The sequence below is a fragment of the Carya illinoinensis genome, chromosome 13 (assembly GCF_018687715.1).
Source record: "Carya illinoinensis cultivar Pawnee chromosome 13, C.illinoinensisPawnee_v1, whole genome shotgun sequence".
Lineage (NCBI taxonomy): Eukaryota > Viridiplantae > Streptophyta > Magnoliopsida > Fagales > Juglandaceae > Carya > Carya illinoinensis.
This window is the reverse complement of record NC_056764.1, coordinates 27,206,313-27,219,539: the sequence shown is the minus strand read 5'-3', so window position 1 is coordinate 27,219,539 and position 13,227 is coordinate 27,206,313. Positions and strand designations below refer to the sequence as shown.

At 32.1% G+C, this 13,227-nt stretch overlaps 1 protein-coding gene across 1 annotated transcript; it reads right to left on the bottom strand.

Annotated features, from left to right (window-relative positions):
• Window positions 1–450: 450 nt before the first annotated feature.
• On the bottom strand, window positions 451–2,569 carry LOC122292209 (putative low molecular weight protein-tyrosine-phosphatase slr0328). Its single transcript, XM_043100444.1, has 5 exons — window positions 2,054–2,569; window positions 1,790–1,925; window positions 1,580–1,647; window positions 1,416–1,502; window positions 451–745 (listed from the first exon to the last, which is right to left on the bottom strand). Exons 1-5 carry the CDS (start codon window positions 2,444–2,446, stop codon window positions 665–667), a joined length of 765 nt encoding a protein of 254 aa, XP_042956378.1. The 5' UTR covers window positions 2,447–2,569; the 3' UTR covers window positions 451–664.
• Between the last annotated feature and the right edge of the window lie 10,658 nt (window positions 2,570–13,227).

Sequence of the window (13,227 nt, the reverse complement as noted above, 5' to 3'; positions counted from 1 at the left end):
AATAAAAATAATTTTATAATCTAATTTAGTTTTGAGCTTATTTTTATTAAAAAAAATATATATATATTGCTAAAGGATTTCTCTTTACCCTAAGTTTGAGAATGGGAAGTGTATTTTTTCCTTCATTTTATTTGATTCCATCACACGACGACATAAACCCAGAAACGGCAAGCACTGCCTTCATGAATACAGGTTAATTTGCATTCAGAAAAATGTTAATGGAATAGTATGTTCTTTACATTGGCCATTAACTGTGCTGCTTGTGACACTGTTAAGAAAGAAGTGAACCCAGAACTATCACTAGCCGAAAACACATGAACATCAGAGACGTTATTCAAGAGACGCTTCATCCAAAATACGCAAAGTGGTTCTTTTTCCATTTGTTCATTCTTTTTTTTTTTTTTTTTTGATAAATCAGTTTCCATTTGTTCATTCTTATTGGTCAAATTATTCAGCTTAACAAAGTGATACCACGAATTCAACAAAAAATAGTTGGAAGTATCATATGGCAATAGATGGGTGGGAAAAAAAAGGCCTCAGCAGCTACGGTGGACTTTACATGAATGCTGTTCTTGAGAGATAAATACTTCAGATCACTAATGAAGAACACAGTTTTCTCATCAATCTTATGCAGGAGATTATAAACTTGCTTTTCTACCAGGTGCTAAGAATCCTGAATCTGTTTGTTTTCTGCCAAGATGCTATCCAGCAATGATCCACAAGCATCTTCAAGTAAATCCAAAACCTGCAATATGACGAGATTGCAGACGCCAAACTATAAACTTAGAAGTACAGAAATCTCATCATCCCACCAGGACTACCAGTTTAAAGCAGAATGTTGAGAAGCGACAGTGGTATATTTTAAAATTCTTTGGCTAGAGACCATTTTGATAGTATCTTAGAATTTTGTTTCAACTCAATCGAGGAGCTCATGTATTCTTGCAAGACAATTAAATACCATTCTTTGAAATATACATATAGCTCAAATTAGACACCCAACAAGGACAGACAATAGAAAAAACCCCAGTAACCAGCAAGTTGGTAGAAGTCATGGCATTAAGTAGCTCTTGTGCAAGTTTGGTCATTAAAAGTGAATTGATGCACATTTGGTGGCAAGTGGTCACAAATTGAAACATAGAAAAAGTTGTGTCCAGCTTTCCAACAACTGTAACCCGTAACCGTAATTACAAACTTAATCGTCAACCATACCCTCATGCATAGACGGGAGTTGACAACATGACAGAACAGGATTTCTTAAGCCAAGCTCAAATACCGTAGTTATGACTTTCAAACGAACCATCTAGACTAGTCACACTCTTTGGGAACCTTCTCTAACCCTATATTTACAACAAACAAAGGCATGTAGTTCCCCATCTCTGTAAAAGACATAGGTGGATGAACTGATCTTATATTACCTTCTCAAAACCTTGTGGTCCACCATAGTAAGGATCTGGGACTTCAGTTTCATCATGTTCCTTACAATAGGAGCACATCAACTTCACCTACGTCATCCATACCCCAATGAGACCACACAACGAAAACAGCACCAGATGATGACAACAGTTATTATTATACTCACCTTTTTGTGTGCATCATCAGGCAGGGTTTCTCTAAATTTCCACTTATTAAAGGACCCCAATATATCCTCTACAGCCAACATAACACCCACAAAATAAGTGAAGTATGGCATAAAATACACAATTGTGCGCGAGAATTCAGTCATTCAAAATTATTCAAGAAAAATAAAATCAACCCTTAATTCTTGAGTACAATGCTTAAGATATCCTACCTCTGTTTTGCTTGTCCATTGCAAGAATCAGATCGAAATCTCTAAAATCAGACGGCCGGATGGGTCTCGATATAGAAGTTATCTCGACCCCACGCCTTTTGGAGGCCGTCCTCATTCTTGGGTCAGCTTGATTTCCCTTATAACAGTGAAACATTTATTAAGAAAACCAAGAACCAAAAAAAAACATCATTTTTCAATTCAGTTCCTCACTACTTTCTCAATTTTCTTTTCCTTTCCTCAAGGGTATAATTGAATGATAACTACCTCATGGTAGCCAATGGTGCCAGCAGAATCAATGTTAAACTTGGAATCCAAACCCCTTTTCTTGACCAAGTCTGTGAAGACTCCTTCAGCAGCTGGGCTTCTACAAATGTTGCCCAAGCAAACAAAGAGCACAGAGAAGGGTTTGGTCCCTGCCTCTGCGTCTGTGTCTGGTGTTGCAGAAGAAGCCATGGATGCTTTTATCAGAGACCCAAACGAAAAGGAGGAAGTGGGTTTGCAAGAAACTCGAGAAGGAATCGAGTTTTGGAGAAGCGGGTATTGGGTTGGTGGAAGAAGAACAGGAATCTGGGGTTTCAGAGAGAGGGCCTTGGGGTGGAAGAAGTGGCCACGCTGTAAATGTAAAGGGGATGACAGACTACTTTGCAGTGCCCTCATCCCTCCTGAGTCCTTCGAGTGGAGTGTGCACTCTTGGAGGAATTGTGGGAATTGGATTGGCTTTCACTACTCGAACTTCGAAGTGGAGATGGAGCAGCTTAGTCATGGGCCGAGATGATAGTGATTAGAGCATTGGCATTGGTTTGGTTAAATTTATCTTTAAATTTAATTAATATCAATACTTTTTTATATTTACCTACTTTATCAAAATTTAATTCCCACATTGAATTAGCTATTTATTCTCTATATAATAATAAAATATTATTAAATTAATAAATTTTTTATTTAATTTATTTTTTCACGTTTTGTAATTCTACCAATTAAATGTTAATAATAATTATATTCTAATTAGATTAATATTAAAAAAAGTATTATTAAATGTTAATAATAATAATTATATTATATTACATTAATATTATTATATTATAATTAAATTCATATTAAAAAAGTATTATTAAATGTTAATAATAATTATATTCTAATTAAATTAATATTAGAAAAAGTATTATTAAATGTTAATAATAATTATATTGTATTAAATTAATATTACAAAAAAGTATTATTAAATGTTAATAGTAATTATATTCTAATTAAATTAATATTAAAAAAGTATTATTAAATGTTAATAGTAATTATATTCTAATTAAATTAATATTTAAAAAAGTATTATTAAATGTTAATAATAATTATATTCTAATTAAATTAATATTAAAAAAATATTATTAAATTTTAATAATAATAATTATATTATATTATATTAATATTACAAAAAAGTATTATTAAATGCTAATAGTAATTATATTCTAATTAAATTAATATTAAAAAAAGTATTGTTAAATGTTAATAATAATTATATTATATTCAATTAATATTAAAAAATATTATTAAATGTTAATAATAATTATATTCTAAATGTTAAATGTTAATTATATTCTAATTAATTTAATTTATTTGTTTGGAATTGTTGCCCAGATGACTAACACAAGAGGGGGGGTGAATTGAGTTGTATTTAAAAAAAATAACAATTTAAATCAAATATATAATATAAAATATAAACAAAATATGAAATAACAATAAATATAAAGAGTAAGGGTAAGAGAAAAGCAAACTCAGTATGTTAACGAGGTTCGGCCCCACTGCCTACGTCCTCGCCTCAAGCTACCCCTTGAGGATTCCCAAATTCACTACTCAACCTCCTTCAGGTGGAGATAGAAACCTATTACACCTTTGAACAACACCGCTACAAAGGATCCGTGTAGAACACCCTCTACACTTGCAATCACCTTTCACGTGGTGATTCAACTATTCCCCGTGTAGAATACTTTCTACACGCACAAGGGTTATACACACCCTTTTTCTGATACAAAAGCTGATAGTGGGTAGGTTATCAGAAAATACTCCTCAATGAGTGAAATAAGAATAATACAGCGCAAACTATATCTCTCAAAATGAACAAGGATTAATGCTCAATGCTTAGAGAAGAGAGAATGAAAGTTTTGAATGAATGTTGTATGCTCTTGGTGTTGTGAATGTGAAGCTCTCAAATGATCTATTTATAGGCATATGAGACTTCATATTCAAATTTAAAAAGATTCATATGTCAAAGACAACATCATTCACTTTTTCAAAAAATTCAAATAAAAGGTTCTTCTTTTTCAATTGTCAAAGACAATATCATTCACTTTTTCCAAAAAAATCAAACCTAATCTTTTACTTTTGGCATATGACAAAATGAGCACACTTTCATTTTCAAAAAATTCAAACTTAATCTTTTACTTTTTGTATATGACAAAATTAGCATACTTTACTTTTCAAATTTTTCAAACAAAATCATCTACCTTTTATATAAGTCTAAAAAAGCATCAATCACTTTTGAAAATATTCAAATAAAACATGCACATGTGAAAGATGACAATCAATCATCTTTAATATTTTCAAAGTTCAACCCTTTAATCAAGGCATGCACATGCAAAAGATGACAATCAATCATCTTTTAAAATTTTCAAATTTAATTTTTAAAAATATTCATGCCCATGTGGAAAATGTATTTTAATGCTTTATGATAAAATATTAATTTTGAGTACTAATCCTAATTTCGAATTTTAAGAGATTTACAATATTATTCTATGACTTTAATGTGAACTTGTTTCCTTCTTGCTCATGCTTGGTTCTTTGATGTGCTTGATTCCATTGTGTGAACAACTTGAACTTGAAACTCCTTTATTCTTTGAATTCATTTGTTATCATCAAAATCCATGTGTAGATTTATAATCACATGAAACTTAAAACCTTGGGTTCAACAATCTCCCCATTTTTTATGATGACAAATACTTGATAGAACTTGAAACCTGTATTAATACTTAAGCTCTCCCTGAAAAGATGCGTTAGTTTTTCAAGCAAAAGTATAAATATAATTCCAAGCATATATAACAAGTTTAGCAATTTAAACAGTGTTAATGTTCTAGTCTAACACTTCTCCCCCTTTTGGCATCATTAAAAAGGATCCGCAACAAGTAAATAGACTGAAGAAAACGGTGCGTTAGTAGACACTATAGATAGTTGAAAAATGGAGCCGTCCGTGACCCGACAAGTGCTGCAAAGCCTCGAGGCCTAACTCTATGAATTTAATACGGCTGAAGATTTAAACAATCGCCTGATGTTGTTGACAAACGGGATTGAAGGCTCCGAGTTTCTATAAAAAAATGATCATTTTCATTTATCGGATGCCAAAAAAATAATCGCTTCTTGACCTGAGTTCTGTTTTTCCACAACGATAAAATGGCTGAGCAATTCTCTTCCACTAATGTTCCAGACTTGAATCAGGAACCCTTGACGCATCAATCATCAATCTTCTCTCCTGGGGTCGTCAATACCATGATAGGAGCAGTGAACCGTTTTTCTAGTAAGGCTGATTCTGAGATTATTGCAGAATCAAGAATGCTCAGTAGTCAATATGCTGCCTCTGTTACGATCATGTCTCGGAGGTTAATGGCGAGGGTGAGTGAGATTGATCATCTTAACATGCAAATATTTGAGTTACGACAGAAGCTTGCTAATAAGGATAGTGAGAATAAAAGGCTAAAGTAAGAAAACCAAGAGTTGAAAAAATTTGCAGATTGGTATGCTCATAATCTGCAACCACGAATAGAGGAGCTGGAACGAGAAAGGGTTCAGATACAAGGTCAACATCGGCAGATAACAGTAGAGGTTCATCGTTTACTAGAAAAATAGGGACAATCTACTGTTAATCTCGCTGGCTTAGTAAGAAAACTTTTGACAATGTGTGTCCAGCATATCTTGTATTTCTTTTGACTAAATAAGATTTGAAGAGAAAATAGTTTGTCTTATTCTTTATGCTATCTCTATAAAATCAGTCCTGAAGTTCATCCAATCCGCATCAAGTTTTCATCTCATCTCTATAACTCATCTGCATTCCTTCAGCATTCTCGTTTTAAGTCTTCTATTATTTTCTCAATGGCTCATTCTTCTAACATTTCTCTAGATCCATCCATGAGGCATTCTACATCTCAACCTCCTGTCCTTTCTGCAGCTGCCATTGGTGTCATGTTGCAACAAGAAAATAATAATCTGACTAATAAGTTAGATTCTGATGCTATTTATGACTTGGTGAGTCTTGGGACTCGCTACTCTTCCTCTATTGTTGCTTTTTCTCAGCGGCTATAAGCCAAAAATCACGAAGTTGAAAAACTCAAAGAACAAATTGTTGTACTTCAACGAATTGTTCAAGAGTCTCACACAAGGGAATGAATCATTCGGCAGAAGAATAAACAGTTGAAATCTTTATTAGATTCTTCATTCCGCTTGCCGGTTCCCATGAATAAGAATGACATGATATTGTATGAAGAGAATGAGCGTCTCAAACATGAGGCTAAGAATCTTAAGTTTATGTAAAAGTATTTAAAAAATCTATATCTATTTTTATTGACTCTGGTCTATCTTTAAAGAGATATTCATAGCATGCATCATACCTATTTCTCTTCTGATCATACATAATCTATCTTTTGGTAAAAGTTTTGTAAAAATATCTGCTAACTGATCGTGTGTGTTTGTGAACTCTAATATTATATCGCCTTTTTGCACATGATCTCGAAGAAAATGATACCTTATTTCAATATGCTTAGTTCTAGAATGTTGTATTGGTTTCTTTGAAAGATTTATAGCACTTGTATTATCACATTTGATTTCAATGTGATTATACTTGAATTTAAAATTTTCAAGTTGTTGCTTCATGTAGAGAACTTGAGCACAACAACTACCCGCAGCAACATATTCTGCCTCCGAAGTAGATAGTGCAACAAAATTTTATTTTTTACTGAACCAGGAAACTAATGCATGACCTAAGAAATGGCATGCTCCACTAGTACTTTTTCGATCTATTTTACAGCCAGCATAATCTGCATCTGTGTAGCTGATTAGATCGAAAGATGTGTGCTTAGGGTACCATAACCCTAAGTTAATTGTACCACTAAGATATCTAAGAATGCGCTTAACTGCAATTAAATGTGATTCTTTTGGAGATGATTGAAAGCGTGCACATAAGCACACACTAAACATAATATCTGGTCTACTGGCTGTTAAATATAATAAGCTACCAATCATACCTCGATATATCTTCGAGTCAACTGGCTTACCGGATTCATCTTTATCAAGTTTAGTTGATGGGCTCATTGGTGTTCCAATTTCCTTAGCATTTTCCATCCCAAACTTTTTCAGTAATTCCTTAATATATTTTGATTGATTGATGAATGTCCCACTTTTTACTTGCTTAATTTGCAATCCGAGAAAGAATGTAAGTTCTCCCATCATGCTCATCTCAAATTCTTCCTGCATAGTCTTAGCAAAAACTTGACATATATGTTCATTAGTAGCACCGAATATTATATCATCAACATAAATCTGAATCAAAAGAATATCATCATTTTCATATTTAATGAAAAGATTTGTGTCGATTTTTCCTCTTGAAAAACCTTTTTCAATCAAGAAACCACTGAGTCTCTCGTACCAAACTCTAGGAGCTTGTTTAAGTCCATATAGTGCTTTTGTGAGTTTGAAAACATGATTTGGGGAAATATAATTTTCAAAACCTAGAGGTTGCTCAACATATACCTCTTCATTTATAAAACCATTTAAGAAAGCACTTTTAACATCCATTTGAAAAAGTTTGAAATCTTTATAACAAGTATATACAAGTAGCATTTGAATAGCTTCTAATCTTGCGACAGGTGCATATGTCTCATCATAATCAATTCCTTCTTCTTGATTAAAACCTTGGGCTACAAGTCGAGCCTTATTTCTAGTAATGATTCCGGACTCATCTTTCTTGTTTCTAAAAACCCATTTTGTTCCAATAATAGTATGATTTTTGGGTCTAGAAACAAGTGTCCAAACATCATTTCTTTCAAATTGATTCAACTCTTCTTGCATAACTAGAATCCAAGATTCATCAAGAAGTGCGTCATCAATATTTTTGGGTTCAATTTGAAATAGAAAAGCAGTATGATTGCAAATATTTCTAAGAGATGATCGAGTACTTACACCTTATGAAGGTTCTCCCAAAATTTGTTCCACTGGATGATCTTTCACAAATTTCCACTGTTTGGTTGCATCTTGCATTAAATTTTGATGATCTTTCTTGATGGCTCCATGTTGAACTTCCTCTATTGTTTTCTCTTTGTTGAGATTGAGACTTTCTGTATTATTTATACCTTCTGTTTCTTCATCAATAGATTTCTTGGAGAGTGGAGAATTAGATTCATCAAATACTACATGCATAGATTCTTGTACAGTCAAAGTCTTTTTATTGAATACTCTATAAGCTTTACTATTAGTAGAATACCCGAGAAATATACCTTCATCAGATTTTGCATCAAACTTGCCTAAATTATCCCTATCATTCAAAATAAAACATTTGCATCCAAATACATGAAAGTAACAAATGTTGGGCTTTTTCTCATTCCAAAGCTCATAGGGAGTTTTATCTAACTTAGACTTTAGCATAACTCTATTTATATTCGGCCCAAAAATAACTAGGCAAGTTGTTCTCATTGAGCATTGTTCTTGCCATCTTTTGAAGAGATCTATTTTTCCTCTCTACTACCCCATTTTGTTGAGGAGTTCGAGGAGCAAAAAAATTATGCACAAAACCGTTTTCATCACAAAATTTTTCAATATTTTTATTAACAAACTCTTTTCCCCTATCACTTCAGATACTTGAAATAGTATAGCCCTTTTCATTTTGAATTCTCTTGCATAACTTGGTAAAAGCATTATGTGCCTCATCTTTATGAGCAAGAAAGATGACCCAAGTATATCTAGAGAAATCATCAACAATAACAAATGCATAATATTTTCCTCCTAAACTTGCAACTCTATTTAGTCCAAAAAGATCCATGTGTATCAGTTGCAATGGTCTAGTAGTGAAAATATGTTTCTTAGTTTTAAAATAAGTTTTTGTTTGTTTATAAAATTGACATGCATCACAAATTTTGTCTTTAAGAAAATATGTTTTTGGTAAACCTCTCACAAGATCATTTTTTGAAAGTTTGGAAATAAGTTCCATGTTGGCATAACCTAATCTTCTATGCCATAACCAACTAGTTTCATTTTGAGCTGAAAAGCAAATAGCATCTTCTGAGGTAATTTCTTCAAAATCAATTGTATAAACATTATTATTTCTAAAAGCAATAAAACAAATATTACAATCATGATCATTCAAAATAATGCATTTATCCATTTTAAAAGTAACTGTAAATCCTTTATCACATAATTGACTTATGCTCAAAAGATTATGTTTTAAACCTTCAACAAGTAGAACATCTTCAATTATGAGAGAAGATTCATTACCAATTTTACCTATTCCCACGATCTTCCCTTTCGAGTTGTCACCAAATGTCACGTGTCCTTCTTCTTTAGATCTAAGATCAAAGAACTTAGTCTTGTCTCCTGTCATGTGTCTTGAACATCCACTATCTAAAAACCATTTGTTTTTGCTTGTGAAAGACTTCATGCATACCTATAAAAACAATTAAAATGATTTTTCTTGGTACCCAAGTTCTTTGGGTCCTTTATTTATTAGTATTAGAAGAAACAAGATTTTTAGGTATCAATATGGCCTTAATAGTCATTGTATGATTTCTTCTAATAGGACAAGTATGATAATTATGACCATTTCTATTACAAAAATTGCAAATAGCATGTGACATATATGAAAAACTTGAATGATTATAATAATATCCTTTTTTGACAAAATTATTTTTATGAAAAGAATTTTGAATATTAGTCTTTGATGTAGAATGATTATCAAAGAAATTTTTATAAGGTTTGTATTTTTGTTTTGGCATATATCCCAAACCTGCCTTGTCAAAAACACATCTTTGACTACCAAGAAGTTTTTCAAAATTTCTTTTTTCATTCGTAAAGTTTTCAACAATATTTTCTAAATCGGTTTTCTTCTTATTCAATTCAAGATTTTCATCTTTCAAAATGATACTTTCTTTTCTTAAAATTTCAATTTCGTTTGTTAAACAAGAATTTTTCTTTTTTAAAGCAGTATACTTGATACCCAATTTTTCAAATTCCTCATATACTTCTTCTAAAACATTTTGCAATTTTTCATATGAATGATCTTCAATATTATCAAAATTTGTTACCTCAATGTTATCTTTAGCCATAAGACAAAGATTTGCTGATTCTCCATTGCTTGCTTCACTATCTGAACTACTTGAATCATCATCTCATGTAGCTTTCATTGCTTTCTTGCCCTTGTTTCGATCTTTCTTTAGCAGAGGACAATCTGGTTTGATATGACCAGGTTTATTGCATTTATAACAAATTAAAATGTCATTTTTACCTGAATCTTTCTTGGAAAACTTTTTGAAGGATTTCCTCGGAGGAGTTCTATTTTTTTTCAAGAATCTCTGAATTCTTCTTGTTATCATCGCAACTTCTTCATCTTTATCGTCATTTTCCTCATCTCATCACTTTCACTTTCATGAGGAATAACTTTAAGTGCTAAACTCTTCTTTGGCTTTTCTTCTTCTTCTCCTCTTTTCAATGTGTACTCATGGGTGATAAGTGACCCGATGAGTTCATTGACTTCGAACTTCTTGAGGTCTCTAGCTTCAAGAATTGCTGTAACTTTTGATTCCCAACGTTTTGATAAAGAGTTGAGAATTTTTCTTACTATCTCCACCTTGGAATAAACTTTGCCAAGAGCTGTCAAGCTGTTTATGATGTTAGTAAAACGAATGTGCATACTAGAAATAGATTCATCATCATTCATCTTAAACATTTCATATTCATGAGTAAGAATATAAATTTTTAATTCCTTGACTTGCGAAGTTCCTCCATAAGTTACTTCCAAGTTATCCCAAATTTCATTTGCCGTAGCGCAATTCATTATTCTATTAAACTCATTTCCATTAAGAGCATTATATAATAAATTCATAGCAGTTAAATTTAAAGTATAAAGTCTATCGTCTTCACGATCAAACTCTTCTTCTTTCTTTTTGACATTTACTCCATCAACCACTTTTGTTGGAATATAAGGTCCATTTACAATACATTTCCAGATTTCTCTACCTTGAGCCTGAAGAAATATTCTTATTCTAACTTTCCAGAATGAGTAATTATCTCCATAAAAGAGTAGAGGCCGACTGCTAGATTGACTTTCACCAAATGAAGCTGCAATGTTAGCCATAAGATCTTAACTCAAAAGATAGTTAATTTTATAATAGAGCTTTTAGCTCTGATACCAATTGTTGCCCAGGTGACTAACACAAGAGGAGGGGTGAATTGAGTTGTATTTAAAAAAAATAACAATTTAAATCAAATATATAATATAAAATATAAACAAAATGTGAAATAACAATAAATATAAAGAGTAAGGGTAAGAGAGAAGCAAACTCAGTATGTTAATGAGGTTCGGCCCCACTGCCTACGTCCTCGCCTCAAGCTACCCCTTGAGGATTCCCAAATTCACTATTCAACCTCCTTCAGGTGGAGATAGAAACCTATTACACCTTTGAACAACACCGCTACAAAAGATCCGTGTAGAACACCCTCTACACTTGCAATCACCTTTCACGTGGTGATTCAACTATTCCCCGTGTAGAATACTTTCTACACGCACAAGGGTTATACACACCCTTTTTCTGATACAAAAGCTGATAGTGGGTAGGTTATCAGAAAATACTCCTCAATGAGTGAAATAAGAACAATACAGCGCAAACTATATCTCTCAAAATGAACAAGGATTAATGCTCAATGCTTAGAGAAGAGAGAATGAAAGTTTTGAATGAATGTTGTATGCTCTTGGTGTTGTGAATGTGAAGCTCTCAAATGATCTATTTATAGGCATATGAGACTTCATATTCAAATTTAAAAAGATTCATATGTCAAAGACAACATCATTAACTTTTTCAAAAAATTCAAATAAAAGGTTCTTCTTTTTCAATTGTCAAAGACAACATCATTCACTTTTTTCAAAAAAATCAAACCTAATCTTTTACTTTTGGCATATGATAAAATGAGCACACTTTCCTTTTCAAAAAATTCAAACCTAATCTTTTACTTTTTGTATATAACAAAATGAGCACACTTCACTTTTCAAATTTTTCAAACAAAATCATCTACCTTTTGTATAAGTCTAAAAAAGCATCAATCACTTTTGAAAATATTCAAATAAAACATGCACATGTGAAAGATGAAAATCAATCATTTTTAATATTTTCAAAGTTCAACCCTTTAATCAAGGCATGCACATGCAAAAGATGACAATCAATCATCTTTCAAAATTTTCAAATTTAATTTTCAAAAATATCCATGCACATGTGGAAAATGTATTTTAATGCTTTATGATAAAATATTAATTTTGAGCATTAATCATAATTTCGAATTGTAAGAGATTTACAATATTACTCTATGACTTTAATGTGAACTTGTTTCCTTCTTGCTCATGCTTGGTTCTTTGATGTGCTTGATTCCATTGTGTGAACAACTTGAGCTTGAAACTCCTTTATTCTTTGAATTTATTTGTTATCATCAAAATCCATGTGTAGATTTATAATCACATGAAACTTGAAACCTTGGGTTCAACAGGACTGATAAATTAATATTTTAATGTTTGATGAATGAGTAATGGTCTTCCATCTTTAGCCAACCACTGTAGTAAAAGTCTAAATTATTTTAGACTTGTCCAATTCAATGTGAATGATTTTTGAGTTAAATTATGTAAAATTTAGCTAAACATCTTATTTGATCAAGCCAATATGAATGCTCTTAGCGGGTCAAATTTGGGAAATGGGAGAGACGGATCATTTGTGTATGGCCTACGGGTAAATAGAGGGAGGAAAAGATCACGTCCACGGTCCATCCAAAACAATATTTAAAAAAGTTGTACCAAAAAACTCAGTTTTGGACTGGACTCTCTCTCCCTCTCTCTCCCTCAAACAAATAAAAATAAAAACTATTAACTTTTCTCGAGAAAAGACTCTCCCCTTCTGCTCTCATGCTACTCTCAAATTTTGGTTTATCTTTCTGTCATTTTTTTTTAACTTTATATTCTAGATCAAAAATATTAGATTTACCTCTTTCTTGCCATGAACATGATACAACATCTCTAAAAGTTCAGAGTTCACCGATCTATAATCTCTAAAAGCAACATCTCAAACGAAGCAGCACGAGTCATGCACCATCGTACATTGGTGCATGTAAACAGTATACATGTTCTACCGCTTGACTCCCTCTCATATCTTCCATAA

What these genes read in the sequence shown, in the direction of transcription:
- LOC122292209 (XM_043100444.1), bottom strand. Translation starts at nt 2,446, where the DNA reads ATGAGGGCACTGCAAAGTAGTCTGTCATCCCCTTTACATTTACAGCGT. An exon ending in AATGGACAAGCAAAACAGAG is followed by an intron (nt 1,648 to 1,789) that starts GTAGGATATCTT and finishes TGTTGGCTGTAG; the next exon opens with AGGATATATTGGGGTCCTTT. An exon ending in GACCACAAGGTTTTGAGAAG is followed by an intron (nt 746 to 1,415) that starts GTAATATAAGAT and finishes GTCATATTGCAG; the next exon opens with GTTTTGGATTTACTTGAAGA.